This window comes from Canis aureus, chromosome 22 (assembly GCF_053574225.1).
Source record: "Canis aureus isolate CA01 chromosome 22, VMU_Caureus_v.1.0, whole genome shotgun sequence".
NCBI classification, from domain to species: domain Eukaryota; kingdom Metazoa; phylum Chordata; class Mammalia; order Carnivora; family Canidae; genus Canis; species Canis aureus.
Window position 1 is genome coordinate 51,501,619 of NC_135632.1, and position 25,695 is coordinate 51,527,313.

At 44.6% G+C, this 25,695-nt stretch overlaps 1 protein-coding gene, 1 long non-coding RNA gene and 1 pseudogene across 4 annotated transcripts in view; 1 reads left to right on the top strand and 2 right to left on the bottom strand.

Annotated features, from left to right (window-relative positions):
• ACSS1 (acyl-CoA synthetase short chain family member 1) overlaps window positions 1-16,891 on the top strand; it is a 58,647-nt gene extending 41,756 nt beyond the window's left edge. The window contains exons 8-14 of the mRNA XM_077866046.1: window positions 2,307-2,399; window positions 3,589-3,701; window positions 4,099-4,225; window positions 4,954-5,081; window positions 5,189-5,252; window positions 7,960-8,078; window positions 16,106-16,891. Of these exons, the coding sequence (XP_077722172.1) occupies window positions 2,307-2,399; window positions 3,589-3,701; window positions 4,099-4,225; window positions 4,954-5,081; window positions 5,189-5,252; window positions 7,960-8,078; window positions 16,106-16,285 (824 nt within the window). The 3' untranslated portion in view covers window positions 16,286-16,891. The remainder of the gene's footprint in view (window positions 1-2,306; window positions 2,400-3,588; window positions 3,702-4,098; window positions 4,226-4,953; window positions 5,082-5,188; window positions 5,253-7,959; window positions 8,079-16,105) is intronic.
• On the bottom strand, window positions 5,992-25,541 carry LOC144294228 (uncharacterized). 3 transcript variants are annotated; one of them, XR_013361685.1, is made up of 5 exons: window positions 24,098-25,541; window positions 23,144-23,193; window positions 15,882-16,156; window positions 8,300-8,371; window positions 6,260-6,734 (listed from the first exon to the last, which is right to left on the bottom strand). It is a non-coding gene; the product is annotated as an uncharacterized LOC144294228 (long non-coding RNA). The 3 variants fall into 3 exon arrangements; XR_013361687.1 differs by lacking the exon at window positions 15,882-16,156 and having other exon boundaries at window positions 5,992-6,734; window positions 24,087-25,541; XR_013361686.1 differs by lacking the exon at window positions 15,882-16,156 and having other exon boundaries at window positions 5,995-6,734.
• On the bottom strand, window positions 8,396-13,596 carry LOC144293600 (small ribosomal subunit protein eS25 pseudogene; annotated as a pseudogene).
• Window positions 25,542-25,695: the final 154 nt, after the last annotated feature.

Genomic DNA, 25,695 nt, shown 5'->3' on the forward strand with positions numbered 1-25,695 from the left:
CTTGCTGCCTCGTGGGTGGTCCTGAGCAAGAGGCAACCGGCATGAGAGTATTTCACTGTTTAAGCAGCAGTATGTCTAAGCTGGCAAGTTCTGGCCGAGTGCCAGTCTTGTATGGCTGTTTCGTTAGGGTAGTAGTTTAGCCATTGGGGTTGCTATAACAAAATACCACTGACTGGGTGGCTTTTTTTTTTTTTTTTTTGATTTAAATTTATTTTTTATTGGTGTTCAATTTGCCAACATATAGAATAACACCCAGTGCTCATCCTGTCAAGTGTCCACCTCAGTGCCCGTCACCCAGTCAGTGGTGACCTGACTGGGTGACCCCCCCCGCCCACCTCCCCTTCCACCACCCCTAGTTCGTTTCCCAGAGTTAGGAGTCTCTCATATTCTGTCTCCCTTTCTGATATTTCCCACTCATTTTTTCTCCTTTCCCCTTTATTCCCTTTCACTATTTTTTTATATTCCCCAAATGAATGAGAACATATAATGTTTGTCCTTCTCCGACTGACTTACTTCACTCAGCATAATACCCTCCAGTTCCATCCATGTCGAAGCAAATGGTGGCTATTTGTCATTTCTAATGGCTGAGGAATGTCCCATTGTATACATAGACCACATCTTCTTTATCCATTCATCTTTCGACTGGGTGGCTTATAAACAACAGGAACTTCTTTCTCACAGTTGTGGAGGCCTGGAAGTCCCAAGGTCAAGGTGCCAGCATGGTTGCTTTCTGGTGAGGGCCCCCTTCCTGGGTTCATAGATGCCTTCTCTCTGTGTCCTCACATGGTTGAAGGGAGGAGGGAGCTTGGTGTGGTCTGTTTTATAAGAGCACTAATCCCATTCCTCAGGGCTTCATGACCTCCCAAAGGCCTTACCTCCTGATACTATCATCTTTGGGGGTTAGGATTTCAATGTATGAAATCTTAGGGGGACACAGATGTTGAGGTCATGGTAGGTAGACACTGAGAAATTGGGGGGTAGTCATAGGGTACAAGTGCGTGTGTGTGTGTGTGTGTGTGTGTGTGTGTATACATATATATGTATACATGTAACAGTTGTTACCTATACATATGGTTGACCTTTGAACAACATGGGTTTGAATTGGGTGGCCTATTTACACATGGATTTTTTTCAATAAATGCAGTGCAGGACTATAAATGTGTTTTATTATTTTCTTAATATTTTTTTATCTTTAGCTTACTTTATTGTAAGAATACAGTATGTAACACATACAACATATAAAATACAGGGTAAGTGGCTATGGTATTGGTGAGGCTTCTGGTCAACAGTAGGTGATTAGTAGTTTAGAGGGGTCAAAGTTATACTCAGAATTTTGACTACATGGGATGCTGGTGCCTCCAACCCCTGTGTGGTCCAACTATTGACTGTGTACATGTATATAAAATTACCCAGATCAAGCTGTAGAAATTTCCAGACCCCAGAAGGTCAGTCACCCCCAGTCACAACCACTGTTTGACCACTGTCAGCATAGATTGATTTACTTGTTCTTGAACTTTGTACACATGGGCTCATGTGGTATGTGCCACTCTTGTGCCTATAGGGGCATGACTGTCAGGTCAGCCCTGCTGTGTGTTTGCAGTGGTTTGTGTGTTCTTGTGCCTGTATATCACATGAATATACCACAGTTTATTTCTCCATTCCCCTCTTGATGGCAGTTTTTGTTTTTAACTGCTGTGATCATCTTTGTATGTGAGCACATATATATTCTTTTCTGTAGTTTTTTAAAAAATATTTTATTTATTTATTCATGAGAGACACAGAGACACAGGCTCCATGCAGGGAGCCTGATGCGGGACTCGATCCCGGGACAACAGGATCACGCCCTGGGCCAAATGCAGGTGCTAAACCGCTGAGCCACCCAGGGATCCCCCTTTTCTGTAGGTTTTTAACCAGGAGGGATGCTTTTAATAATAGGATAAATGTAGATTTAGCTTTAGTAGATTCAACCACAGTTTTCTAAGGAGTTGTATCAAGTATGCACTTCTTAATATCAAGAGAAACATCCAGTTGCTCCCCAATTGCATATCAAATTATACTCCTGTAGTGTATGTGATAGTTTCTCCTACATTCTTGCCAACTTTTTAATTTTTCACCTGATGGTGAAAATATCTTGCAGTTTGTTTTCATTGGCAGCCGTTAATGTGATGAATCTCACTGCCTTTTTAGTTTCCTTTTATGTCCTTTAGGGAAATTACAGAGCTGTTTTCCCTATAAAAACCTATCCTTTTTGGTTTCAGATTTATTGAGATTTATTATATTGTTTTTCCTTTTGTGTGTGATTTCAGTGGGAGAACCAATCAACTTCGAGGCTTGGGAGTGGCTCCACAAAGTGGTGGGGGACGGCAGATGCACGCTGGTGGACACCTGGTGGCAGACAGGTGAGAATCCCTGAGGAGAAGGGGTCCAGGCATGACTTTGGAACCTGGTGCCAGGCTTGCTTGCTGTGCAGACAGCACATGAGGACCTGTGGCTGAGCCTGAGTTTTGTAGGGTCGAGTGTGAGTGAGGCTCTGTGATTGCCATCCAACACCACTAATGCCTCAGCCCCATGCATATGTGGTGGTTGGAAAACCCATTGTCTGGAAGGAGAGTCAGAGCCTGGCTGCTGGCTTGTAGCTGTAAGACTCAAGGATGTGTAATGATTTCTCTGAGCCTTGGGTTCCTCATCTGTGAAATGGGGATGCTCCACTACAGCATAGAAAGTATAGAAAGAGGTGATACAAGTGCTGTATATTGTCCAAGGCCTGAAAGGTAGTAGGTGATTAGCTAAATGTTCTTTTTCCCTGTAGGGGCCACATGCCCAACACAAGTATGTCTGATGCAAATGGGCCCTATTGTAAAGGACCAGACTCTAAATTTAGATTTTAGTGAAAAAGGCCATTTTCTTTTTCCTGTGCCATTTTGTTTTGCTTTGCCCCCTCTCCTCTGGGATATCTGACTTATTAGGATGTTCAGGGCAATAGACTACCACTGATGTAATAAATGTAGCCAACTGGGATCTCGTTCTTCAAGAAGTCATAAAGTGAGGTTGCAAATAGCTCTGTCCTCCATTTGGGAAGGCCCAGGATGGAGACTCTACAAGTGAGTCTTGTGAGGCATTTCCATACAGGCTGATAGAGGGAAGTGCCAAAGAAATACTTGAGAACAATTGTGGGTATTGCTTTACATAGTTTGTGTATGTGTGTGTGTGTGTATGCGTGCGCGTGCGCGCGCCCAGAAGCAACTCATTTCCTGTCTTCCTATGCAAGTAGGTGGGCTCTGTCCTTTGCTGCAGAGCCAAGGATGAGGGGAGGCAGCACCTGCCTCCGTGGAGTACTGCAGCTCCTAGGACTGGCTCCTCTGCCGTGGGCCTGCATCTTGTTTCTGCAGATGAAAGGACCAGAACCTAAGTCTGGTCTTGTCTCAGAAAGATATCTTTATGTCACTGGGGGCCAAACAGGGACAAATATCCACCTCCCACCCTGAAAGAGCACTTGTGTGTCTTCCATGGACCCTTTGATGGCATGGTCTAGATTAACATCTCTAGCCCTTAGGCCCAGCCTGCATTTCTTCCCCATTCTCCCTGCAGAAACGGGTGGCATCTGCATTGCACCACGGCCCTCAGAAGAAGGGGCAGAGATCCTCCCTGGCATGGCGATGAGGCCTTTTTTTGGCATTGTCCCAGTGCTCATGGACGAGAAGGTAAGGGCCTTGCAGAGGCATGCCCTTCCTGCACACTTGCCCTGGAGAGCTCCTGGCACTTTCTGTCCTCCTGGCCTCCTCTGCCCGCTGACTCACATCACACGTGCCTGGCTGTGGTAGGGGGCAGAAGGTGGAGCATTCACTGCAGCATCTCCTCAGGGACACATAGTTGAAATCACTGCATGAGGTGAGCCCAGGGTCCTCCTGGAAGCCCTCACAGACTGGTTCCTTACAGTGGAGAAAGGCAGTTCCTTTGGAGGCATGCTTGTCATTTTTCACATTTCTGTTTTTCATGTATTTCTTTGATGCTTCCCTCTGTCATTTCTCAGAACATTGGTTCTTTGCTTCTCAAGCAGAATCTGTGCATTCTCTCACACATGTGTCTTTGGGTCTATAGGGAAAGGTCGTGGAGGGTGGTAACATCTCCGGGGCTCTGTGCCTGTCCCAGGCCTGGCCAGGCATGGCCAGGACCATCTATGGAGACCACCAGAGATTCATGGAGGCCTACTTCAAGCCTTACCCAGGTGAGCCAGATAAAGTGGATTGCATTTGCATACACTGGGAATCATAGGCACAGAAAATGTTTTTAAGGTCACAATGAGTGAGTGTAGTGCAGCAACACTATGGAGTTAGAGTCCTGCTTCCTCTCCCTCCCTGACCCTCCTGGTCTCTGGAATGAGAAGAGTCCCTGGGGTATAAGTGGGGGTGCATGCAGAGCCTGAAGTGCCTGGCCCTTGGTCTGTATGTCTTAGGTTACTAGGAAAGAAGAGTGAAGAAATCACTCTGGAACACTGGCATGATGGCTGGCTGCGAATTTTCTTCTGGCTTTTTATCTCTTTCCTGGTTTGCTTTATGTCATTGGGTTAGATTATATACACAGTTTGCCTATTGGAACCCATCCTCTTTATTCTTAAGCTTGTGAATGAGAGTCACTTTTGGGGATGCTTGGGTGCGCTCCTTGTATATCATCTACTCCCCAGATGTTTGCAGTTGTGATGTCAGAATTCTGCTGATTTGGAGCCACTGCCCTTTCCCTAGCACACAGCCAGATGGCACCGTCTAGAGAAGCGTTTCCCTGAGGGGTTGACAGGAGGGCAGGCAGGCAGGAAGTCCGCAGAGCTGGGGCTTCGGAGCTTTCTTCTGTTGAGCAAGGCCCTGGTGTGTGTCCTGCTGTGTCCCTCCTGGACGGATAGGGGCCCTGCCGGGTCCTGGTTCCAAGGTTTTGGTGCTGAATTCCTCTGCTGTGGTGCAGGCCACTACTTCACTGGTGATGGGGCATACCGGACAGAGGATGGCTACTACCAGATCACAGGGCGGATGGATGACGTCATCAACATCAGTGGCCACAGGCTGGGGACGGCAGAGATCGAGGATGCAATGGTGAGCAGCTGGGCCTCCTTTGCTTGGGTGTGTCCACGACGCCTTGTATCTCCTTGCGTGCTGACTTAGGTGGTTCATTTGCATGTTTTGTTTTGTGTTCTGCACAGGCTAACCACCCTGCTGTGCCAGAGACCGCCGTCATTGGCTACCCGCATGACATCAAAGGAGAGGGTGAGTGCCCACAAAAGGTGTTCTTCATTCCTGGTCTCATGCACACTGTGGCACTTTGTAAAAGGAATGGACCTGGGTGTGGGTGGTAGGGGTTTTTATGGGTCAAGCTGTTGCTTTTTTCTGTCCCATGTAGAGATTTTGGGTAAGGAGACTAGATAGCTTATATGTTAGATGAGGGTCAGATTTCTGCAATGTCCTAGCTCTGATGTCTTTTAAGGACACACATCCACAAGCAGCCAGGACCTATTTGGCCCCTGCTGTGCTTAGGCATTTCCTCCTATGTCCACATTTGTGTGGCAGCCCAGTTTTGGAGGGTTCACACGAAACACCCTGTCCTGCTCACAGCGTCTGGCAGACAGGAGTGCCTCGGAGTGGGCCCTCTTGTCGCTCTGGGATTACTTTTGTAGGAATTTGTGTGTATGTTTTTTTTTAAAAGACTTTATTTATTCATGAGAGACAGAGAGAGAGGCAGAGACACAGGCAGAGGGAGAAGCAGGCTCCATGCAGGGAGCCCAACATGGGACTCTATCCTGGGACCCCGGGATCATGCCCTAAGCCAAAGGCAGACGCTCAACTGCTGAGCCACCCAGGTGTCCCATGTTTTTGTAGGAATTTGACCTGTGGTTTCCACTGCAGGCTGACAGGCCAGGGGAATGCTGATTGATAATCAGAATAATTTTTTTTTTTTTTAGAATAATCTTTTTTTTAAAAAATATTTTATTTATTCATGAGAGACAAAGAGGGAGAGGCAGAGACACAGACAGAGGGAGAAGCAGGCTCCCTGTGGGGAGCCTGATGCAGGACTTGATCCTAGGACCCCAGGATCACAACCTGAGCCAAAGGCAGAAGCTCAACTGCTGAGCTCACCCAGGTGTCCCTCAGGATAGTCTTTATTGGAGGACACATGTTGTTCCAAGGCCTGCCAGTTTCTAAGCAGGTGGGTCTGGGAAGGGGCAGGGTCACCTGAGTATTGTAGTGCCCAGTGCAGTGTGGCCACACTCACTTGGCCTGTGTGACTTGGACACTCACTGACTCTATACTGCACTGCTGGGAAGACTGTCCTTCACTGCCTGTCCAAGCAGCCTGGGATTGGGTGCTTGCCCTCTTACTGTCAGGACATCCTGTTTCAGTGTCCTCCAATGTCATCTGCCTTCCTGCCACATTGTGTGCCATGGTTCCAGTATTTACTCAAACACTTAATCCAGATTGACCCATTGTAAAATTTAACATTTATTTAAACACTTTTGAAAAGGCATTTTCAGTTGCTGTGAGAAGCATGTGTCGTCCATGAGGCTGTTGCCCCTTCCTTGGCAGGAGACTGGAAAATGCATGAGAGCAGTCAGGGATAGGAAGGGGACAGAGATGGGAACAGGTCCTCTTGTGTGACACTCAGAAGCCTTGGTTCACCTTGCACCCCCATTAGCAGAAACTGCAGCCGAAGTAACTCTGGGATCAGTAGGCCTTTTAGTACCTATCAGGTTGCTGGGAAGAATGTGTGCATCATGGGTATGATGAAAGACGTTTCTGATTTCTAACAACTTTGAGCCTCTATTCATTGGTAATACATGAACAACAGCAAAAGCTGTTTGGTACCTGTTTGTTCCCATTTCCTGTGTTTGCACTTGGACTGAGGGGAGCCCCTGGGTCTTGTCTGATTACAACCCAAACTTGGTGAGCAAAAGTCCTGCCTCATAGAGCTTACATGCTGGAGGGTCAGGGGGTAGAGGGGAGAGACAGACAATAAGCAATAAACACAAGTAATGAGGAAACTACGTAGTGGGTTAGGCAGCACGTGCCATGGGGAGAAGTAATGAAGATGGGGTGGGATCGGAGGAAGTATACCCAGGCCGCACATACATAGGAGCTTCGTGTATGAGGAGTACCGCAGGCCATGAGGGAAGACAGACTGACCATGGTGGTGCTGGGATCACTCATGTGGGGAGACAATAGAATTGGATCTCTAATGTCCCACATTTGCAAGGTGATCCCAGGTGGATTGAAAAGGAATGTAGATACCTGTGGGAACCACTGTTAATCCTTTCTGGAACATGGTGGGATACTGACAAACAAAATTTAATGTTTATGCTAAAATAATTGATTGGCCAGCACTGCCCAACAGAACTTCCTGCCAAGATGGAGCTTTTGCTCTTCATCTGTGCTGTCCAGGACAGTAGCCACAAGCTACAGCTGGCTTATGTGATCAAAGAACTGCATTTTAACCTTAATTTCATTTACATTTAAAGAGCTACTGTGGCTAGTGCCCACCATGTTGGACACATACCCACAAAATTAATTGCCATGTGCTATGTTTCCATGTACCATGTCACAGGACTGGATAGTACATCTCCTGTCAGCCCACATTATGGGCTACTTCACAGATACAGGGATAGCAGGAGAGGTTGAGTCATGCCTCCAAGGTGACGTTCCCATGCAGTCAACACCAGAGCCAAAAGGAGTTCTTATCTACATGTGGGCTTCACTGGGATGTTCAGAGAGCTGTTAGAATTGTTTCCATTTAGAGAAAAGAATGACTTCCCACTTTGAATGAAACAAATTCATCTTTAGGGCTGCAACTAGAAGTGGCAACTGCTACAAGTTGCCAACATATGATTTAAAGATCCTTAAGATTTTTTATAACTGTCTACAATGCTCTGCTTTGGGAGATGGTTCGGTGTGGAACACACCCTGAAAGTTTGATTCTTTTCAGGTGCATTTGCCTTCATCGTGTTGAAGGACAACACAGGTGACACAGATGCAGTGGTGAAGGAGCTCAAGTCAGCAGTGGCCACCAAGATTGCCAAGTATGCTGTGCCCGATCAGATTCTGGTGAGTGGCACCTGCTCCTAGGTGTGATGGCGCTGCTTGTTATAAGCCGCCTCCTCTATTTCCCACAATTAACAAACAATAGTGATCCCTTCCATCAGCAGCAAAATGGATATCAGCTATTAGGTTTCCTGGGATGTAGGTGGGGATGGTGAGCTGCTGTATCCTCAGATGGGAGGAGGGGGTGGCCAGAAGGCCTCACAGCAAACATTTGCACAACTCACCTGTTAAGAGGATCATGCTGGACAGGATTAGGTGCTCCCTTTGGCATGTGGAGGCTAGTTATAGGAGCAGGGCTAGGTAGTGAAGAAAATTAGAGATTTTATTTACTTTTTTAAAAGTTTTTATTTAAATCCAGTTAAGATATCATGGAATATTAGTTTTAGGTGTACAATATAGTGATTCAACACTTCCATACATCACCTGGTGTCTGGTGTTCATCATAACCAGTGCACTCCTTCATCTCTATCATCTATTTCATCTACCCACCCCCCCCACCCCTCTGCACCTCCCTTCTGGTAATCAGCAGTTTGTTTTCTATAATTAAGAGTCTGTTTCTTGGTTTATCTCTCTTTTTTTCCCCCTTTGCTCATGTATTGTTTCTTAAATTCAACATATGAGTGAAATCATATGGTTTTTGTCTTTCTGATTTGTTTAGCATATATTGTCTAGCTCCATGCATGTTGTTGCCAGTGGTAAGATTTCATTCTTTTTTATGGCTGGGTAATACTCCATTGGATATATATATACCACATCTTCTTTATCCATTCATCAGTTGATGGACACTTGGGTTGCTTCCATATTTGGCTATTGTAGATAATGCTGTTCTAAATATCTAAGGATGCATGTACTCCTTTGAATTAGTGTTTTTGGCTTCTTTGGGTAAATACCTAGTAGTGTGACTGCTACATTGTAGGGTAGCTCTATTTTTAACTTTTGAGGAACCTCCACAGTTTTCCAGAGAGGCTGTACCAGTTCACATTCCCACCAACAGTATAAGAGGGTTCCCCTTTCTCCATATTCTCACCGACATCTGTTGCTTCCTGTGTTCTTGAGTTTGGCCATTCTGACAGGTTTGAGGTGATACCTCATTGTAATTTTGATTTGTATTTCCCTGATGATGAGTGATGTTGAGCGATGTTGAGCATCTTTTCACGTGTCTGTTGACCATCAATCAGTACTGTCTTCTTTGCAAAAATGTCTATTCATGTCTTCTGCCCATTTAATTGGATTGTTTTTTGGGTGTTGAATTTAATAAGCTCTTTATAGATTTTGGATACTAGCCCTTTATCAATTCATCTGCAAATATCTTCTCCCATTCTGTAGGTTGCCTTTTAGTTTTGTTGTTTCCTCCACGGTGCAGAAGCTTTTAAGTCCCAATAGTTTATTTTTGCTTTTGTTTCCCTTGCCTCAGGAGACCTATCTAGACAGAAGTTGATGTCAAAGAGGCTGTCTGTGTTCTCTTCTTGGATTTTTATAGCTTCAGGTCTCCCATTTAGGTTTTTAATCCATTTTAATTTATTTTTGTGTCTGGTGTAAGGAAGTGGTACGGTTTCATTCTTTTGCATGTTGCTGTCCAGTTTTCCCAACACTATTTGTTGTAGAAGTGGTCTTTTTCCCACTGGATATTTGTCCAAGATTGCTTTGTCAAAGACTAACTGACCATATGGTTGTGAGTTCACTTTGAAGTTTTTGATTCTGTTCCATTGATCTGTGTGTCTATTTTTGTGCCAGTGCCTTACTGTTTTGATCACTACAGCTTTGTAATATAACTTCAAGTCCAGAACTGTGATGCTTCCAGCTCTGCTTTTCTTTTTGAAGGTTTCTTTGGTTATTGGGGTCTTTTGTGGTTTCATACAAATTTTAGAATTATTTGTTCTAGTTCTTGTGAAAAATGTTGGTATTTTGGTAGAAATTGCATTAAATGTGTGTAGTTGCTTTGGGTAGTACAGACATTTGAACAATATTTGTTCTTTCAATCCATGAGCATAGAAGGTCATTCCATTTGTGTGTCATGTTCAGTTTCTTTCATCAGTGTTTTATAGATTTCATAGTACAGATCTTTTACTTCTTTGGTTAGGTTTATAACTAGATATCTTACTGTTTTTAGTGCAATTGTAAATATGATTGATTGCTTGATTTCTCTTTCTGATGCTTAATTATTGGTGTATAGAAGTGTCTATATTGATTTTATATCCTGCAACTTTACTGAATTCATGTATCAGTTTTAGCAGCTCTTTGTTGGAGTCTTTTGGGTTTTATATAGAGTATCATGTAAGCTGCAAATAGTGAACATTTTACTTCTTGCTGATTTGGATATCTTTTATTTCTTTTTATTTCTGATTGCTATGGCTAGGACTTGCAGTACTGTGTTAAATAACACTGGTCACAGTGGACATCCCTGTCTTGTTCTTGACTGTAGAGGAAAAACTCTCAGTTCCCCCCCATTGAGAATGATACTAGCTGTGGGTTTTTTGTAAGTGGCCTTTATAATACTGAGGTATGTTCCCACTAAACCTACTTTGTTGAGGATTTTTATCATGAATGTACTGTACTTTATCAGATACTTTTTCTCCACCTGTTGAAATCATTTGGTTTTTATCCTTTATTAATATGGTGTATCAAAAAAAAATATGGTGTATCACGTTGACTGACTTGCAAATATTGAACCACTCTTGCAACCCAGGAATAAATTCCACTTGAACTTGGTGAACAATTTTTTAAAATGTATTTTATTGACAATTTTTGCATCCAAGATCATCAGGGATATTGACCTTTAGTTCTCTTTTTTTAGTGGAATCTTTTTTTTTTTAAAGATTTTATTTATTTATTCATGAGAGGCACACCCAGAGAGAGGCAGAGACACAGGCAGAGGTAGAAGCAGGCTCCATGCAGGGAGCCTGATGTGGGATTCCATCCTGGGACCCCAGGATCATGCCCTGGGCTGAAGGCAGGTGCTCAACTGCTGAGCCACCCAGGTGTCCCATCTTTTTGGGTTTAATAGTTTTATTTTCCAAAATATACAGTTAGCAGGATCTGTTCATGTCTCTTTACCAGCAGCTGGGGTATCTGCACCCTTGGTGTTTCTGGTGTAAATTCCTTGAGCTCTGTACTTTGTAACCAGTTTTTAATGAGTCCTTTACTAAGAAGCTTTTGAAGGACTGCCCTGGCCAGGGAACCTCAAATCTTGAGTCTCTCAGAGACAATAGCTAGAGTTTATAATAAGCTATAGTTGCAAACTTCTTTACAGAGATTGTCATATGTCTTATTTTCAAACAATACCAGGTTATTGAGCTTGTTCTGAACTTTGCCTTTAGACTACTACTACTTTTTGGCCTTACTTCCAGATTTGTTCACTAGGTCTTTTGTCTTTTTTGGCTGACTTTCCACCATCTTTTTTCTTGTTGTTGTCCTTTGGTATCAGGGTAATGCTAACCTCATAGGATTTGGAAGTTTTCCTTCCTTTTCTATTTTTTGGAATAATTTGAGAATAGCACTAACTCTTCTTTAAATGTTTGGTAACATTCGCCTGTGAAGCCATCTGGGCCTGGACTTTTGTTTGTTGAGAGTTTTTTTTTTTTTAAATTTTTATTTATTTATGATAGTCACAGAGAGAGAGAGGCAGAGACATAGGCAGAGGGAGAAGCAGGCTCCATGCACCGGGAGTCCGATGTGGGATTCGATCCCGGGTCTCCAGGATCACGCCCTGGGCCAAAGGCAGGCTCCAAACCGAGGCGCCACCCAGGGATCCCTGTTGAGAGGTTTTTGATTACTGATTGAATTTCTTTGCTGGTTATCAGTCTGTTCAAATTTTTTTTCTACTGTATCAGTTTTGGTAAGTTTTTAGGAATTTATCCAATTTTCTGGTTGTCCAATTCGTTTACATATAAGTTTTTCATGATATTCTTATAATGTTGTTTGTATTTCTGTGGTGTTGGTTATTATTTTATTCTTATTTGTGATTTTATTTATTTGGGTCCTTCTTTTTTAGGCTGGCTAGAGGTTTATTGATTTTATTAATTTTTTCCAAAAGCCAGCTCCTGGTTTCATTGACCTGTTCTAGTATTTTTTTAGTTTCTATATCATTTCTTTGTGTTCTAACCTTTATTATTTTCTTCCTTTTGCTGGTTTTAGGCTTCATTTGTTCTTCTTTTTCTAGCTTCTTTGGGTTTAAGGTTAGTTAGGTGGTTTATTTGGGACTTTTACTGTTTCTTAAGGTAGGCCTATATTGTTAGATACTTATTTCTTAGGACTGCCTTTGCTGTATCCCAAAGGTTTTGGACTGTTCATGTTTTTGTTTGCATTTGTTCCCCATGGTTTTTAAAAAATTTCTTCTTTGATTTCCTAGTTGACCTATTCGTTGTTTCATAGTGTTGTTTAACCTCCATGTATTTGTGATTTTTCCAAAATTTTTCTTGCGATTGATCTCTAGTTTTATACTGTTGTGGTAAAAAAGTGTACGTGGTATGATTTCAGTTTTTTTGTACTTGTTGAGGCTTGTTTTGTGACCTAATTTGTGATCTATTCTGGAGAATGTTCCATGTGCACTTGAAAGAATGTGTATTCTGCTGTTTTAGGATGGAATGTTCTGAATTTATTTGTTAAGTCCCTCTGGTTCAGTGTCAAAGCCATTGTTTTCTTATTGATTTTGTTTAGATGACCTGTACATTGGTGTAAGTGAGATGTTAAAGTCACCCACTATTATTGGATTTTTATCAATTAGGTTATGTTTATTACTAATTTTTAAAAATATATTTGGGTGCTCCCATGTTGTGGGCATAAATATTTACAATTGTTATATCTTCTTGTTGGATACTCCTCTGTGATTATAGTGTCCTTCTTTGTCACTTGTCACAGTCTTTGTTTTAAAATCTATTTTGTCCAAATAAGTATTGCTACTCCTGCTTTTTTTTGACATCCATTTGCATGATAGATGTTTCTCTGCACCCTCACTTTCAGTCTGCAGGTGTCTTTAGGTCTAAAGTGAGTCTCTTGTTGGCAGTATATAGGTGGGTCTTGTTTATCCATTCTGACACCATATGGCGTTTGATCAGAGTGTTTGGTTGTTTAAATTTGGGGTAATTATTATTTTTTAAAGATTTTATTTGAGCAAGAGCACGTGCATAAGTAGGGGAGAGGAGCAGAGGCAGAAGAGGGAGAAGCAGACTCTCCTCCCTGAGCAGAGAGCCCAAAGTGGGGCTGGATCCCAGGACCCTGAGATCATGACCTAAGCCAAAGTCAGATGCTTAACTGACTGAGCCACCTCGGTGCCCCAATTCAGAGTAATTATTGATAGATATATATTTATTGCTATTTTATTACTTGTTTTGTCATTTATCGAGATTTTCTGATTCTTTGATTTTTGTCATGTTTGGTCTCACCTTTGCACTTAAGGAGTCCCTTTTAAAGTTAAAAATAGAGCTACCTTACAACCCAGCAATTGCACTACTAGATATTTATCCAAAGGATACAAACAGTGATTTGAAGGGGAACATACACCCCAACTCTTTATAGCGGCCATATCCACAATAGCCAAAATATGGAAAGAGCCCAGAAGTCCACTGACAGATGAATGGATAAACATGTGGTATATATACACAATGAGATATTACTCAGCCATCAAAAAGAATGAAATCTTGCCATTTGCAATGATGTGGATGGAACTGGAGGGTATTAGGCTAAGAAATAAGTCAGAGAAAGACATTGATTTCACTCATGTGGAATTTAAGAAACAAAACAGATGAACTTAGGGGAAGGGAAGGAAAAATAAGATGAAGATAGGGAGGCAAACCATAAGAAACACTGAACCCAAGGAAACAAACTGAGGGTTGCTGGAGGGGATGTGGATGGGGGGAAGGGGTAGTAACTGGGTGATGGGCATTAAAGAAAGTACTTGATATATAATGAGCACTGGGTGTTATATGCAACTAAATTCTATCCTGGTAAACCAATAATACAGTATATGTTAACTAAATTGAATTTAAATAATTAAAAGAAAAAAAAGAGTCCCTTTTAATATTTCTTGCGTGGCTGGTTTAGTGTTCACAAACTCCTTTAGTTTTTGTCTGGTAAACTATCTCTTTTTCTGTTCAGAATGACAGCCTTGCTGGACAGAGTATACTTGGCTGCAGATTGTTCCCATTCAGCACTATGAACATATTATGCCACTTTCTTCTGGCTTGCCAAGTTTCTATGGAGTAATCTCCAGCGAGCCTTATGGCTCTTACCTTGTAAACGAAGGATTTTTTTTCTTGATGCTTTATTTTTTTTTATTTTTTATTTTATTATTATTATTTTTTTAAATTTTTTTTTTTTTTAATTTTATTTACTTATGATAGTCATACAGAAAGAGAGAGGCAGAGACACAGGCAGAGGGAGAAGCAGGCTCCATGCACCAGGAGCCCGATGTGGGATTTGATCCCGGGTCTCGAGGATCGCGCCCTGGGCCAAAGGCAGGCGCCAAACTGCTGCGCCACCCAGGGATCCCTCTTGATGCTTTTAAGATTTTTCTCTACCACTATATTTTGCAGGTTTAATTATAGCATGTTAGTGCTGGCCTGTTTTTGTTGAATTTGTTGGGAGTTCTCTGTGCCTCCTGATCTGGATGTTTGTTTCCTTCTCTAGCTTAGGGAAGTTTTTTGCTATTATTTCTTCAAACAAATTTTCTGCCCCCTTTTTTCTCTCTTCTTCTGGGACTCCTATAATACAAATGTTATTACATTTGTTGGTGTCACTGAGTTCCTGAAGTCTGTTCTCGTTTCTTAATTTTTTCTTTTGTTCAGCATATTTTCCACTATTTTGTCTTCTAGGTCACTGATTTGGTTACTTTGCTTCTTCCAGTCTGCTGTTAATTGTATCATGCCTTTCCAATCTTGTGTATTGCATTCTTCATCTAGGATTCTTTTTTAACTCTTTTATTTCTGTGGTAAAGTTCTCATTGAAGTCTTCTATTCTTTCTCAAATCTAGTGAGTATCCTTATGATTGTCTCTTTAAAATCTACATCACACATTACTTATATCTGTTTCATTTAGATTTCTGGCTGTGGCCTTATATTATTTCATTTGGGATAAATTCTTCCATCCTCTCATTAGTGTAAGTCTCTATCTTCTAAAAATTAGAGATTTTAACTAAAGAAACATGTGGAAAGTGCCAGCTTTCCCCAGCCCGTGTGGTTTCTGAACACATCTCCTGATGTCAGTGCAGGAGATACTGCCAGACCCCTTTCTGAGGGAATCTGTGTTGGAGTTGGGTCTGGGGAAGAATGGGGCCACCTTTCTAGCCCCATTAGGTTTCCATTCCTCTTTGTTAACACTTCCCCCACAGCCTTCCTTGGTTCAGAGGTGGCCCTCTGAGGTGGGAGCAGCCTCAGCCTTACCTGGTGTGATACAAAGTCAAGCTGTTGGCCTGGACCAGAGTTTCAGGGAGACTTGAGCTCCCCTAGGTGAACCAACCCTTTCAAAAGATGAGTAACTGTTCAATGAGCCCCAAACACAGCTCTTTGCGTATTGCTCTTGACATAAAAGAGGCTGTGGTTGTATGAAAATGTTAAATGTAAACTGTTCAAATGCTGAACAAGACAACGTTTTTCTCTAAAGTAGCTCTTATGTCAGCAAAAAGCAGTGTTGGTTCAGGCCCGTAGGCGGAGACAAGTTGCCATGGCCTGTGTTTGGTTCTTTTGCTACCTGGGAGCCCTCAGCAATGTAGGAAACGGAAGACAGAGGTATTGGCAGTGAGGTAACCACGGTATGGGCAGACCCTGCCTGAATGAGGGCTTCAGTAAAATCTAACATATGGTTGATTCTGACCTTCAGGTAGATTTCAGTTTATGTCCAGATTTGTGGGAAGATAAAACCAGAAATCACAGACCCCCATGATCTCTGGGGTGAGTCGGGCACCTCAGTCATTCATTACTGAGTTCTTAGTGAGGGTGTCATCTGCTGGGCAGAGCCCTTCTTATCCCAACACACTTGGTTGCTGCAGGGAGTCTGGGCACCACCCAAACTTGAATGGTGCACCCCTTCCTTTCCAGGTAGTGAAGCGTCTTCCAAAGACTCGGTCTGGAAAAGTCATGCGGAGGCTCCTGAGGAAGATAATCACAGGCAGAACTCAAGATCTGGGGGACATCACCACCCTGGAGGACCCCAGTGTCATCACAGAAATCCTGAGTGCCTACCAGAAATACAAAGACAAGCAAGCTTCCTCTCAGTGACGAGCTCTGGTCAAGACCCAGTGTCCACACCCCTAACAGAATGTAGCTCTCAGATTTGCTTATTTCCTGCTATCTCAGAAGCAGTACTCTCCAGAGCATAACCCATACTGCCCCAATGTGAAGCCTATGCTAAGCCTTGCCTTCTTTCTGCTGAGAACCATGAAGAGGTACTATCAGACATGCTTATTAGCATTTGTTCCCCTTGTCCCAAATTTGGTTTCCTGGAATGAAAAGCCATGGTCATCTCCATTTCTGTTGCCTCCAGACAGCACAGGAAGGTGAAAAGCCTGGTAAAGCATGTCTGCTTAGATCACAGAACTAGAAGCAATGTTTTTTTCCGGATGTTTCTAGATACAAAAAGGCAGAAATTTTATTTTTATACTTTTATAATTTTGGAAGAATGTGCAAATACACACATGTAGTGTGTAGATTTATATGTACATGTTCTTCGTAACATTTAGAGTTATGAAAATCTCCTTTTGTGCCTTTGCTTATGGGGAAATATGGAGGTCAGAGGATGAATTTTTAATGTTTGGCATACTAAGGAATCTGTATTGGAAATGTCTGTATCTCTGTCTAAATATAGCTATCTTGATAACTTTCAAACTTGTAGTATCCTTTTTTTGATACATTTCTATTTCCTTTGGTTTATGTGTAATGAAACCTAACTCTTAAAAGTGAGGGTATGAATGAGCTCTGATTTTAGCTCTAGAACCATTCATGTATTGTTTCTCCAAGCTAAGATGTGGAAAGATTTCCCTCTCCATCTTGGATACCTTGGAGGTCAACATGCTCCACATATGTGGAGATGTTAAGGGGAAGCCCACGAAAACTCAAGTGACTCCTTGTTAGGGCACTAATTTGGCTAGAAATGGGTCTTTCAAAACTGCCTGTCCTTCATTCTGTGGTTGGTATGGGAAGAACCACAGATGTTCAAGGATGAGACTTGCAACTCTGAATCAAGGCTTTTTAAAGTATGCCTTAAGTCATCTGAACCTTAGCAAGTGGACATAAATCATTAGGTTGCAAAGTGTTTCTTTACTAGCCAAGCATGCAGGGGCCAATGGCATGAAGTACAGGTGAAGGCAGCCTACTGAGCTGGGTCCTTGGGAACAGGAAAAGGTTGTCCTTATCTATACCCCATATTATATGGTGCCTTGCAGCTGTGGAGGTGTTCACGGGGTGTCTGGGGTACTGAACACCTATTATGGGTCATAGCTGTGCTTGCTTCTCTGATTAGGTGAGTATGCCTGTGACCAACAGGATGGCTATTAGCTGTAGCCCACAGATATAGAGAGTGATGATCTGCTGTCTGTTGCAAAGCAATAAGCAGTGCTTAGCAACACAGAATCATGCATTTGGACCTACCGCATATGTGGTGGACCTGGCTGACTGTGGTTATGACACTATTTATGAAATGGCTTGGACATAAACTTGGACAGTCACCAGAGCAGTACAAATAAAGTTTTATTTTGTTCACTCTCTTCTTTCTGTGGTGATGTTTTGATCAAATAATGCTCCTGTTGTTGCTGAATATGATCCTAAGGACAAAACTGGAAGGGGCCTATTCATTCAAAAGAGAACACTAAAAAATCCACTGGGGAGGAAATTCATTACAGGGAAGAAATATACACTCAGAACTCACTTATCTCAGATTGTTACTTGGTAAACCTACCTGTGTCTAGATTGCTGTGCATCCAATACATTAGTTATATGTAGCACTTTAGGTGTAAGTAAAAAAATATATATGTAGAATGGAATAAAATATTCTGTTCCACAATGCCAGTAGCCCCAGTTCATATGCTCAGTAGCACATGGCCAAAAGCTAACAGATTGGACAACAGCATTCCCATCACAGAGTTCTGGTGGTGGGTGCTAGTCTGGAACACCGACAAGAACGAGGAAGCAGAAACAATCTTGGTGTCACAGACTGCATCCGTGAGCAGCATAGGCTTGCCTGAGAGACATCCCATGATGCAGAGTTATCCTTTTTTTAGATTGGGTAGATGAGGTTTATGTCCTTCACTGACCAGAAAAGATGATTTTAGGAGAATAGCACTGAACTGGTGTGGTGGCAGGTGGGATATGAGAGGCCCCAGTCTGGGTGGCTCCCAAAGACTGGACCAACTGCTGCATATAAAATGAGCTGGGAATGGCTGTGCCCGGGGACAGGGTCTGCTCTTGTGCTCTGGAGATGGTGGCAGGAAGATGGGGGGGGGGGGGGGGATATCCAGGGGCCTGAGCCAATGCATGGAAAGGCAACTCACTGTGCAGAGACGTTTTTGATTCCAGGATGTGGTGGGGTGTCATGGTATGATTACTCTCTTACAGGAATAGTCTGTAGCCACAAGACAGGATGTGGAGGCTTTTGGCTGCCCTGGGGGCAGGGACTATTTGAGAACAGAATAGCACAGAAAAAAATGGGAGCCTGGAGGGAGAGGTGCACAGGCTAGTCAAGCTGTATCAGGCCTGCCCTGACCCCAACATCACTTTTTGCTCTGGATTTTCTGTCATAAATGAGATATCCTGACAGACCAAGTCAGGGCCATGGAGAAACAGAAGAGCAGGCAGCTACAGTGAAAGCAAAGAGGAGACATCTGATGGCATGGAAACATACAGGGTTGGATTGGGATCCAGAGACGGCTAATCTCAGTGTTCATTGTGTCTCCAGGCCAGCATGAACTTGTTAATAACCATAAATCCCAGAGGCAAATTCTATTCAGATTCAGAAAAGAAGCAGTATGGGGTATCTTTGAAGAATAACTCTCATTTAGAGTAGCTAAAAGAAAACAAAAGTTGTGCTCAAAGGGAAAATTCAGCTTTTCAACATAATTCCTAAAGGGAAAATGTCCCTGTTAAATCTAAAAACGGAAAAAAGAAATCATGGCTAATGTTCATGACATAAGTGCACAGTGTTTATCTAAAGAGGAGTTATGAGCTGATCAGGTGCACACTCATCCCTAGTTTATCCAGAGCAGTGAGTTCACGGTGCAGACAAAAGAGTGTGAATTCTCACTGTTTCCTGGGCCTGAGTGATGAGAGGAGATTCGGCTGTGGAATTAATGTGAGCTCTTAGTCCTGCAGGGCTGATTTGCACCCACTGCACCAACCACCTTCAGGATACCCAACATGAAAAGAGCAGCAGCAATGGTCACACTGCTGGGCACTGTGTGTAAGGAAGCCCTGAGAAGGTTCTGGATTCTATCCCCTCATCTCCTCTGTGCATGGCCCTCTGAGGCAGAGGTGGGGAGAGGCACAGCTGGGGTGTGGCTGGAGCTTCTCTGGCTCCACTCTTGATCCCTGAGCTCAAACCAAAGGTGTGGCCCCTTTTCCAAGAGCTTTGAAGAATATCAGTGGCATTTAATTTTTATTATTATTTTTTTAAGGTACTTTACTGTTGACCTCTGAGTAGGTCTATGAACTGGTATCCTGGCTAGGCCAAGAGGAAGCTTTCTTGAGACAGTGTTTTTGGAGGAGTGGTGATGGGTGATGCCAACTTGAGTTTTAGTGACCTCTCACTGGAGTTTCCCTTCACCACTTTGGGAATTTTGCTACATAACAGGATTAAATCAAGCAAATATGTAATTTCTGGGTCTGTGAATACGACGTTTCTTTGGCTTTTGTAGTATTATTATTTTTTGTTGTTATTGACTAGATTTTATTCATCCTGTTTGGGCTCTTTATTCATCCAGGCTTCTTGGATCTGTAGCTTGATATCCATCTTAATCAGTTTTGGAAATACCTCAATCATTATCTCCTCAAATATAGTTTTTGCCTATTTGGTTTTCTTTTTTAAGGATCCCAAACTTCCCATATGTTGGAACTTCTCACCTTCTATTTTCTAAATCGCTTACTGCTTTCATCTCCAATGTCTCACCTGACAGCAGAACCTGAGATGAGGGCTTGCATGCAGATGATTTGCTTAGGAATGTGACTCTAGGGACAGGTGTGAGGACTGGAGCTGTGATACAGGAGGAAAACCAAGCAAGCAGGCGCAGTGCTGGGTCAGCCAGCACTGAACCACTGCTCTATCTCACATGATAGAATCACTCAGTAGGAATGTTCATCAGGAGGTCTCTGACCCAACTCAGAACAAGCTGTCTGAAACGTAGCATGGCCTCATAACTTTCTCCTCTGGAACCTGCAGATGCACTCAGGATAAAGTGGGTCTCTTCACTGGGTTCAGCTCCCTGAACCTATCTCCAAAAAAAGCCCTTTCTACCTGCTGCCCTGGCTTAGAAGTACTGGAGTATCATTTTTGTTCTCTTACCTTACTCTTTGGAGAGAAAAGAGGGGAAGAAAAAAAAAAAAAAAGCCTGTTTCTAAACTCTTTTGCTCAGTTGCCCAGATTCCTCTTCTCCGGGCCTTAAGGATACGGGGACAAGGATGCCCTGAAATTTGTTCCCAATCAGCCATGCAAGAGGCAAGCTGTGACCCTCCAAGCACACCAACAGGAGGCCTTTGCTAAGTGTGAAGCTGAAGTTCCTGCCTGTACTAGCCTTTATTCCAAACAGCAGAGAAGGAGCTGGTTAGTGCCCCTGGCACCTGCACCAAAGGGTACCAACTATGGCCAAGGAGGTGACAATCCAGTGAGCAAAAATCTGACTCTAAATAAACCTAGAAAGAGCAAAGGGGAAGAAACCTGGGGCTGGCTGTCCTAGGACATCATCAACAAACTGGTAAGTACTGATGAGTTTAGAAAGTCTGTTGGAATAGGTGGCCTGCCAACTTCTTTTGCAGACAGGTTGGGATGTTCTTGGTAAGAGCCACCAACTAGGTAACTATGCCTAGTCTCCTTGCTCCTGCAGACTAAACTGTTGAGCAGCCTTCTGGATGCACAGACATTTTGGGCTGATTCTTTCCCAAAGGACATCATCTCAGCCCAACCACACATCTCTGTATTCCTGAGTCAAGGAAACACCTCACTCTTATAAGTTTGCATACGTTTGCTCAAAAAGGCAGAGCAGAAATTGTCTGAAGGGAAATAACTAGCTGCTTTCAAGAAATGGTTTCTGGGTGTAACGAAATGTGATTGACAAGTGACTTGTGCCAACCAGGAAATGTCAGTGCTAACATTCCCAAGGAAGCAATGAAGCAGATGAGCTCACTTCCCAACAGAGGTAACAATAATGAATGCTCATGTCCGTGTCCATGCAGATGCTGACTGGCCAATGTCTCTCCTACTGAGCACCTTTTCTTACCAAGTCAGGGTTGACCTTAGCATCCTCATTTAGGTAATTAAGGCAGTTTTCTCCAGTCAACTTATTTATAATCTTTACCTCTCCCCCTGCCTGCTTTTCACTGGGGCAGACATCAGAGTGGCAGCCTGCCCTGCTCATGCCTATGCTGCCTGGTCTCTGCTCTTGTTCCTCCCTGCCCTGTATGTGCAGTAGAATGTGGGATCCTGTCTTCTAACACAGCAATCAGACTTGAGCACCTCACCAAAGTTGGAAATATCAGAGTCTCAGTCCAGGGAGCTGGACTTAAGACAAAGAGACTGTAGTTAGCTGGTGGGATACCCAAAACAGGAAGTCATGGAGACCTGGGCTTGAGGCAACAATTTTCTGACATGGGGGCATGTCCAAGTGGACACTGCTGACACAGCAGATGGGATACATTCAGGTACAAGCACAAAGTGCTCAGCTGACCAGACCTTAGATGCCCAAGGGGTTGTTTTCCTCATGTAACCCAGAAGCCCAGGGGTATGTGTTTGCTGGCATGGGTCAGCAGCCTAGGTTTTCTGTTCTCGGTGTATTGTCTTTTCGACTTCAGGGTGATTTCCTACAGTCACAAGATGCTACTGCCATTCTAAGCATAACTGTAGGGTTCAGAGCAGAAGAAAGGGCAGGACCCTCTCTCTCCTTTTTATTGGAAAACCAGGAACTTTTCCTAGATGCCAAAAGAAACCCTAGATTTTAACTTTTAACTTTTAACTCAAGGCCAGAATCTAACCTGTGACCACCTTAGCTTTAACAGCTGGAAATGTGACACTGTATCCAGCTATAATAGAGGGCAGCAAAGAAGATGGGCAGCGACATAAAAAGGCTTGCCACAGAATCACAGAGGGATGAAGAGAAAAACAAAACAAAACAAAACAAAAACACACAGCGAGGTATCAGGGATACTTAGAGGAAGACCTTCTGTTTATCCAGGTCCTCATACCAGTCCCTGTGAGGCCAGGCTGTATTTTCTGTGTTGGAGTTCCACGAGATACCCTCATATCCTTCTGATAAGTCCCTCCTTCATCTTAAGTGGGCTTTTGTAGATGTCCGTGTCTGGCAACTAGATGATCTCTAAGATACTTTTTCTACTCTGAACAAGCTACTCTACGTTCTCTCACTTTACACTCTCCACTGTCCCACCTGAGCTGACACCAGACTTTCCCATCACAACACAACAACTTCGTTTGAAGCCTGTCTGGAGCAAGTCACTCCTGTTCTCCTGGATTCAGGGCAGGGAGAAGGGCTCTGTCTACTGCAGCTCTCCTTCACCTCTTTAGAACACCTTTTAGTTTATTCTTCTTCCTTGACTACTCACAATCTTTTTTTTTTTTTTTTTTTGACTACTCACAATCTTGCAGTCTACCTTGTCACCCCCATGCTGACCAATCTCTGGATACCCCATGCTTCCCTCTTAGCCTGTTTCTTGTCCTTGTCCATCCCCTCAACCTGCCCATTATAATCTTACTTATCCAAGGCCTGGTTCACAGGTCACTTCCTCCATGAAACCTTCTCTGGGCACTGCTACCTGATGGGACTTATTCTTTGTGGTCCCAATACACTGTGGTTCCTCCATTGCACTGTTTTATAGCAATTATGCTTATCTCCGAGATTATAATATGTATGCACATTGGCTCACCTTATTTCACCTTTGTCACAGCACTTGGTTGAGCACCTGACAGGAGATACCTGCAAAAGAAATGGAAACAACATGGGACTGAGAAAAAGCACTGGACTGAAAATAGGGAGTATTTCTACCTTGAGCTGTGAGGCACACTACTGGCTGCTTGTCCAGCATCAGTGCCTCTCTTTCCATGCTGGAACTGTGATTTGTTGAGATAAATGCCTTCAACATGAGCCAGAGTTTCAGTGCAAGTGGGCCCCATGCCTACTCTCAGGGTGCAGGGGGGTGGCTTCTGGTCGGTGTAGCCCAGTGGCTCACAACCCAACCAGGGGCTATTTTGTCTCCCAGGGGACACAAGGCAATGTCTGGAGACATTATTGATTATTGTGACTAGATGCGATGCTATTGGCATCTAGTGGGTGGAGGCCAGGGATGCAGCTAAACATACTGCAGTACACAGGAGAGCTTCTCCCTGCCATCTCTAACAAGGAATTATCTGGCCCAAGATATCAGTGGTGCTGAGGTTGAGAAATCTGGTCTAATCAATTACACAGGTCCCATCTCCCTGCTAAGAACTGGGAGGCAGTGAGGCTGGAGCCTGGGGAGAGAACTGAAATAAATCACAACCAGCAATGTGGATCTCACTGTGAAAAATGGTACTAAACTGTGCCATTCCACAGAAATAATGTAAGCTCAGACCCCTGCATTTAGTTTATTCAGACCATTTGAACCAAGATAAGACAAGCTGATTTCCCAATAACTCAATATGGACTCATGTGTCCCAGGTCTGACTCCTCCAGTGAGTCTCCTAATTACAAATGCTGGCCCATCCCTGCCTAGACCATCTGTCACAAACATTTAACTCAAGGACCCATCCATAACTCCCATTTTTGAGGAGCCTGACAAGTCCTCTGAAATTTCTTTGCTGCAACAAGTTCAATAAACCTAACTTTATTACCATTACTTAACTTTTTGCAGGTATGCTCCTGGCTGTTTTTGGTTGGTGGGCTTTAAAACTGGGCATGGAATACAAATAATTCCAATGCAATGAGCTAAGTCCTATAATTGGGGCATGTTCAAAGTGGTTTAGACTCAAAGATGTTCTGCTTGAGAAATCAGGGGAAGAGTTTTCAGCAAGGATGCTTGAAGTGGGTCCTGAATGAAAAAAGTTTTTTGGCCAAGTGGTGAAGGAAAGCACTTTCACAAGAACGAATAATACAGACGTAGGCAGGGAGGCAGGGACTCCGGAATGGCAAGCGATGCTGATTGGGCGTCTGAGACCCGGGGCGGGAGGCGAGTCCAGATGGGCAGGAAGGGGCCAGCTCGGGCAGCGCTGTCTAAACGATCCCGGATTCAACAGCTACTGGTGGTACCGGACAGGGAATCAAAGAGGCTACTGCCAAGGCCTTAACGAATCCGGCCCGGCCGGCCCGGAGTCCCTGCAGAGCTCTTCACTTCCCTCACGCTGGTTCTTCATCTCTCACTGAAAGCGGCCCCGTGCGCTTCTGGTGCCATCTAACACTGAGAAAGGCAACGAATGGCTTGCGCGACAAGGGGAGCCTCCAAGTGCAATAAGCAAATCAATTCCTAATACTTCATTTCGAACATGCCTTTTCTCAGGACGATGCAGTCCGTGCATTCGGTCTCCTCTCCCCGGGAATCCTGCTTCTCCGCAGAATCCCAGGCACGTCTTGGGTCCTCAGTCTGACCAACGCTCTCCCGAGGCCGTGTTACTCCCCTGTCATGTCGTGCTCCACGTCTCGCATTTCCATAACCTCTTAAAGACGATCTCAGGGCTTCCGTGAGGGAGCTCGCCGGGGCCCGCGCAGCGCCCCCAGCTGACCGAGCTGCCGCCGACACACGACTGCCCCGAGTTTCCTGGACCTCACCTGTCGTGATTAATGGTAGCTTTGCCGTGGCCCGCGTCTACTGCTAGGGCAGCCCTTTACAAACCGCATTAAAGTTCTGTTTTAACGAAAGGCCCTAGTGCTCAACGGCCTTAGTCCACAGCGCCGCGTCTGCCCCACGCTTTCCCCTGAACGGGATCCGCCGGCTGAGGACCCCGGCGTGCGGGTGGTGTCCCTGCCGCCGCGGGCCTCCGAGAACACGAGCTTGGTACTTTCTGCCCGCCCGGGCGCCCCGGGGCCGCTGTGCTGCAACGCGCGGCGCGGCGCGGTCCTCCGTCGGCCCGGCAGCCCCCGCCGCAGTTCCTCAGCCACCACTCTGGCCCGGCGCCGGCGACGACAGGAGCGCAGGGGCCGAACCGCACGTTCCGGGGCCTCGGAGGCGTCCGCACCGCTCGGGGATCGCTTCTGAGCCCCGCGCCCGGCCAGGCACCCGGCCTCGGCACGCCTACCCCGCGGGGAGAGCCCGGAGCGGTTCCCGGGGGCCACCGAGCCGGCCGCCGGAAAGGGCGGGGCGGTGACGTCAGTTCCGCGCGCGGCGGGGGGCGGCGCGGGGGGCGGCGCGGGGGGCGGCGCGGGGGGCGGCGCGGGGGGCGGCGCGGGGGGCGGCGCGGGGGGCGGCGCGGGGGGCGGCGCGGGGGGCGGCGCGGGGGGCGGCGCGGG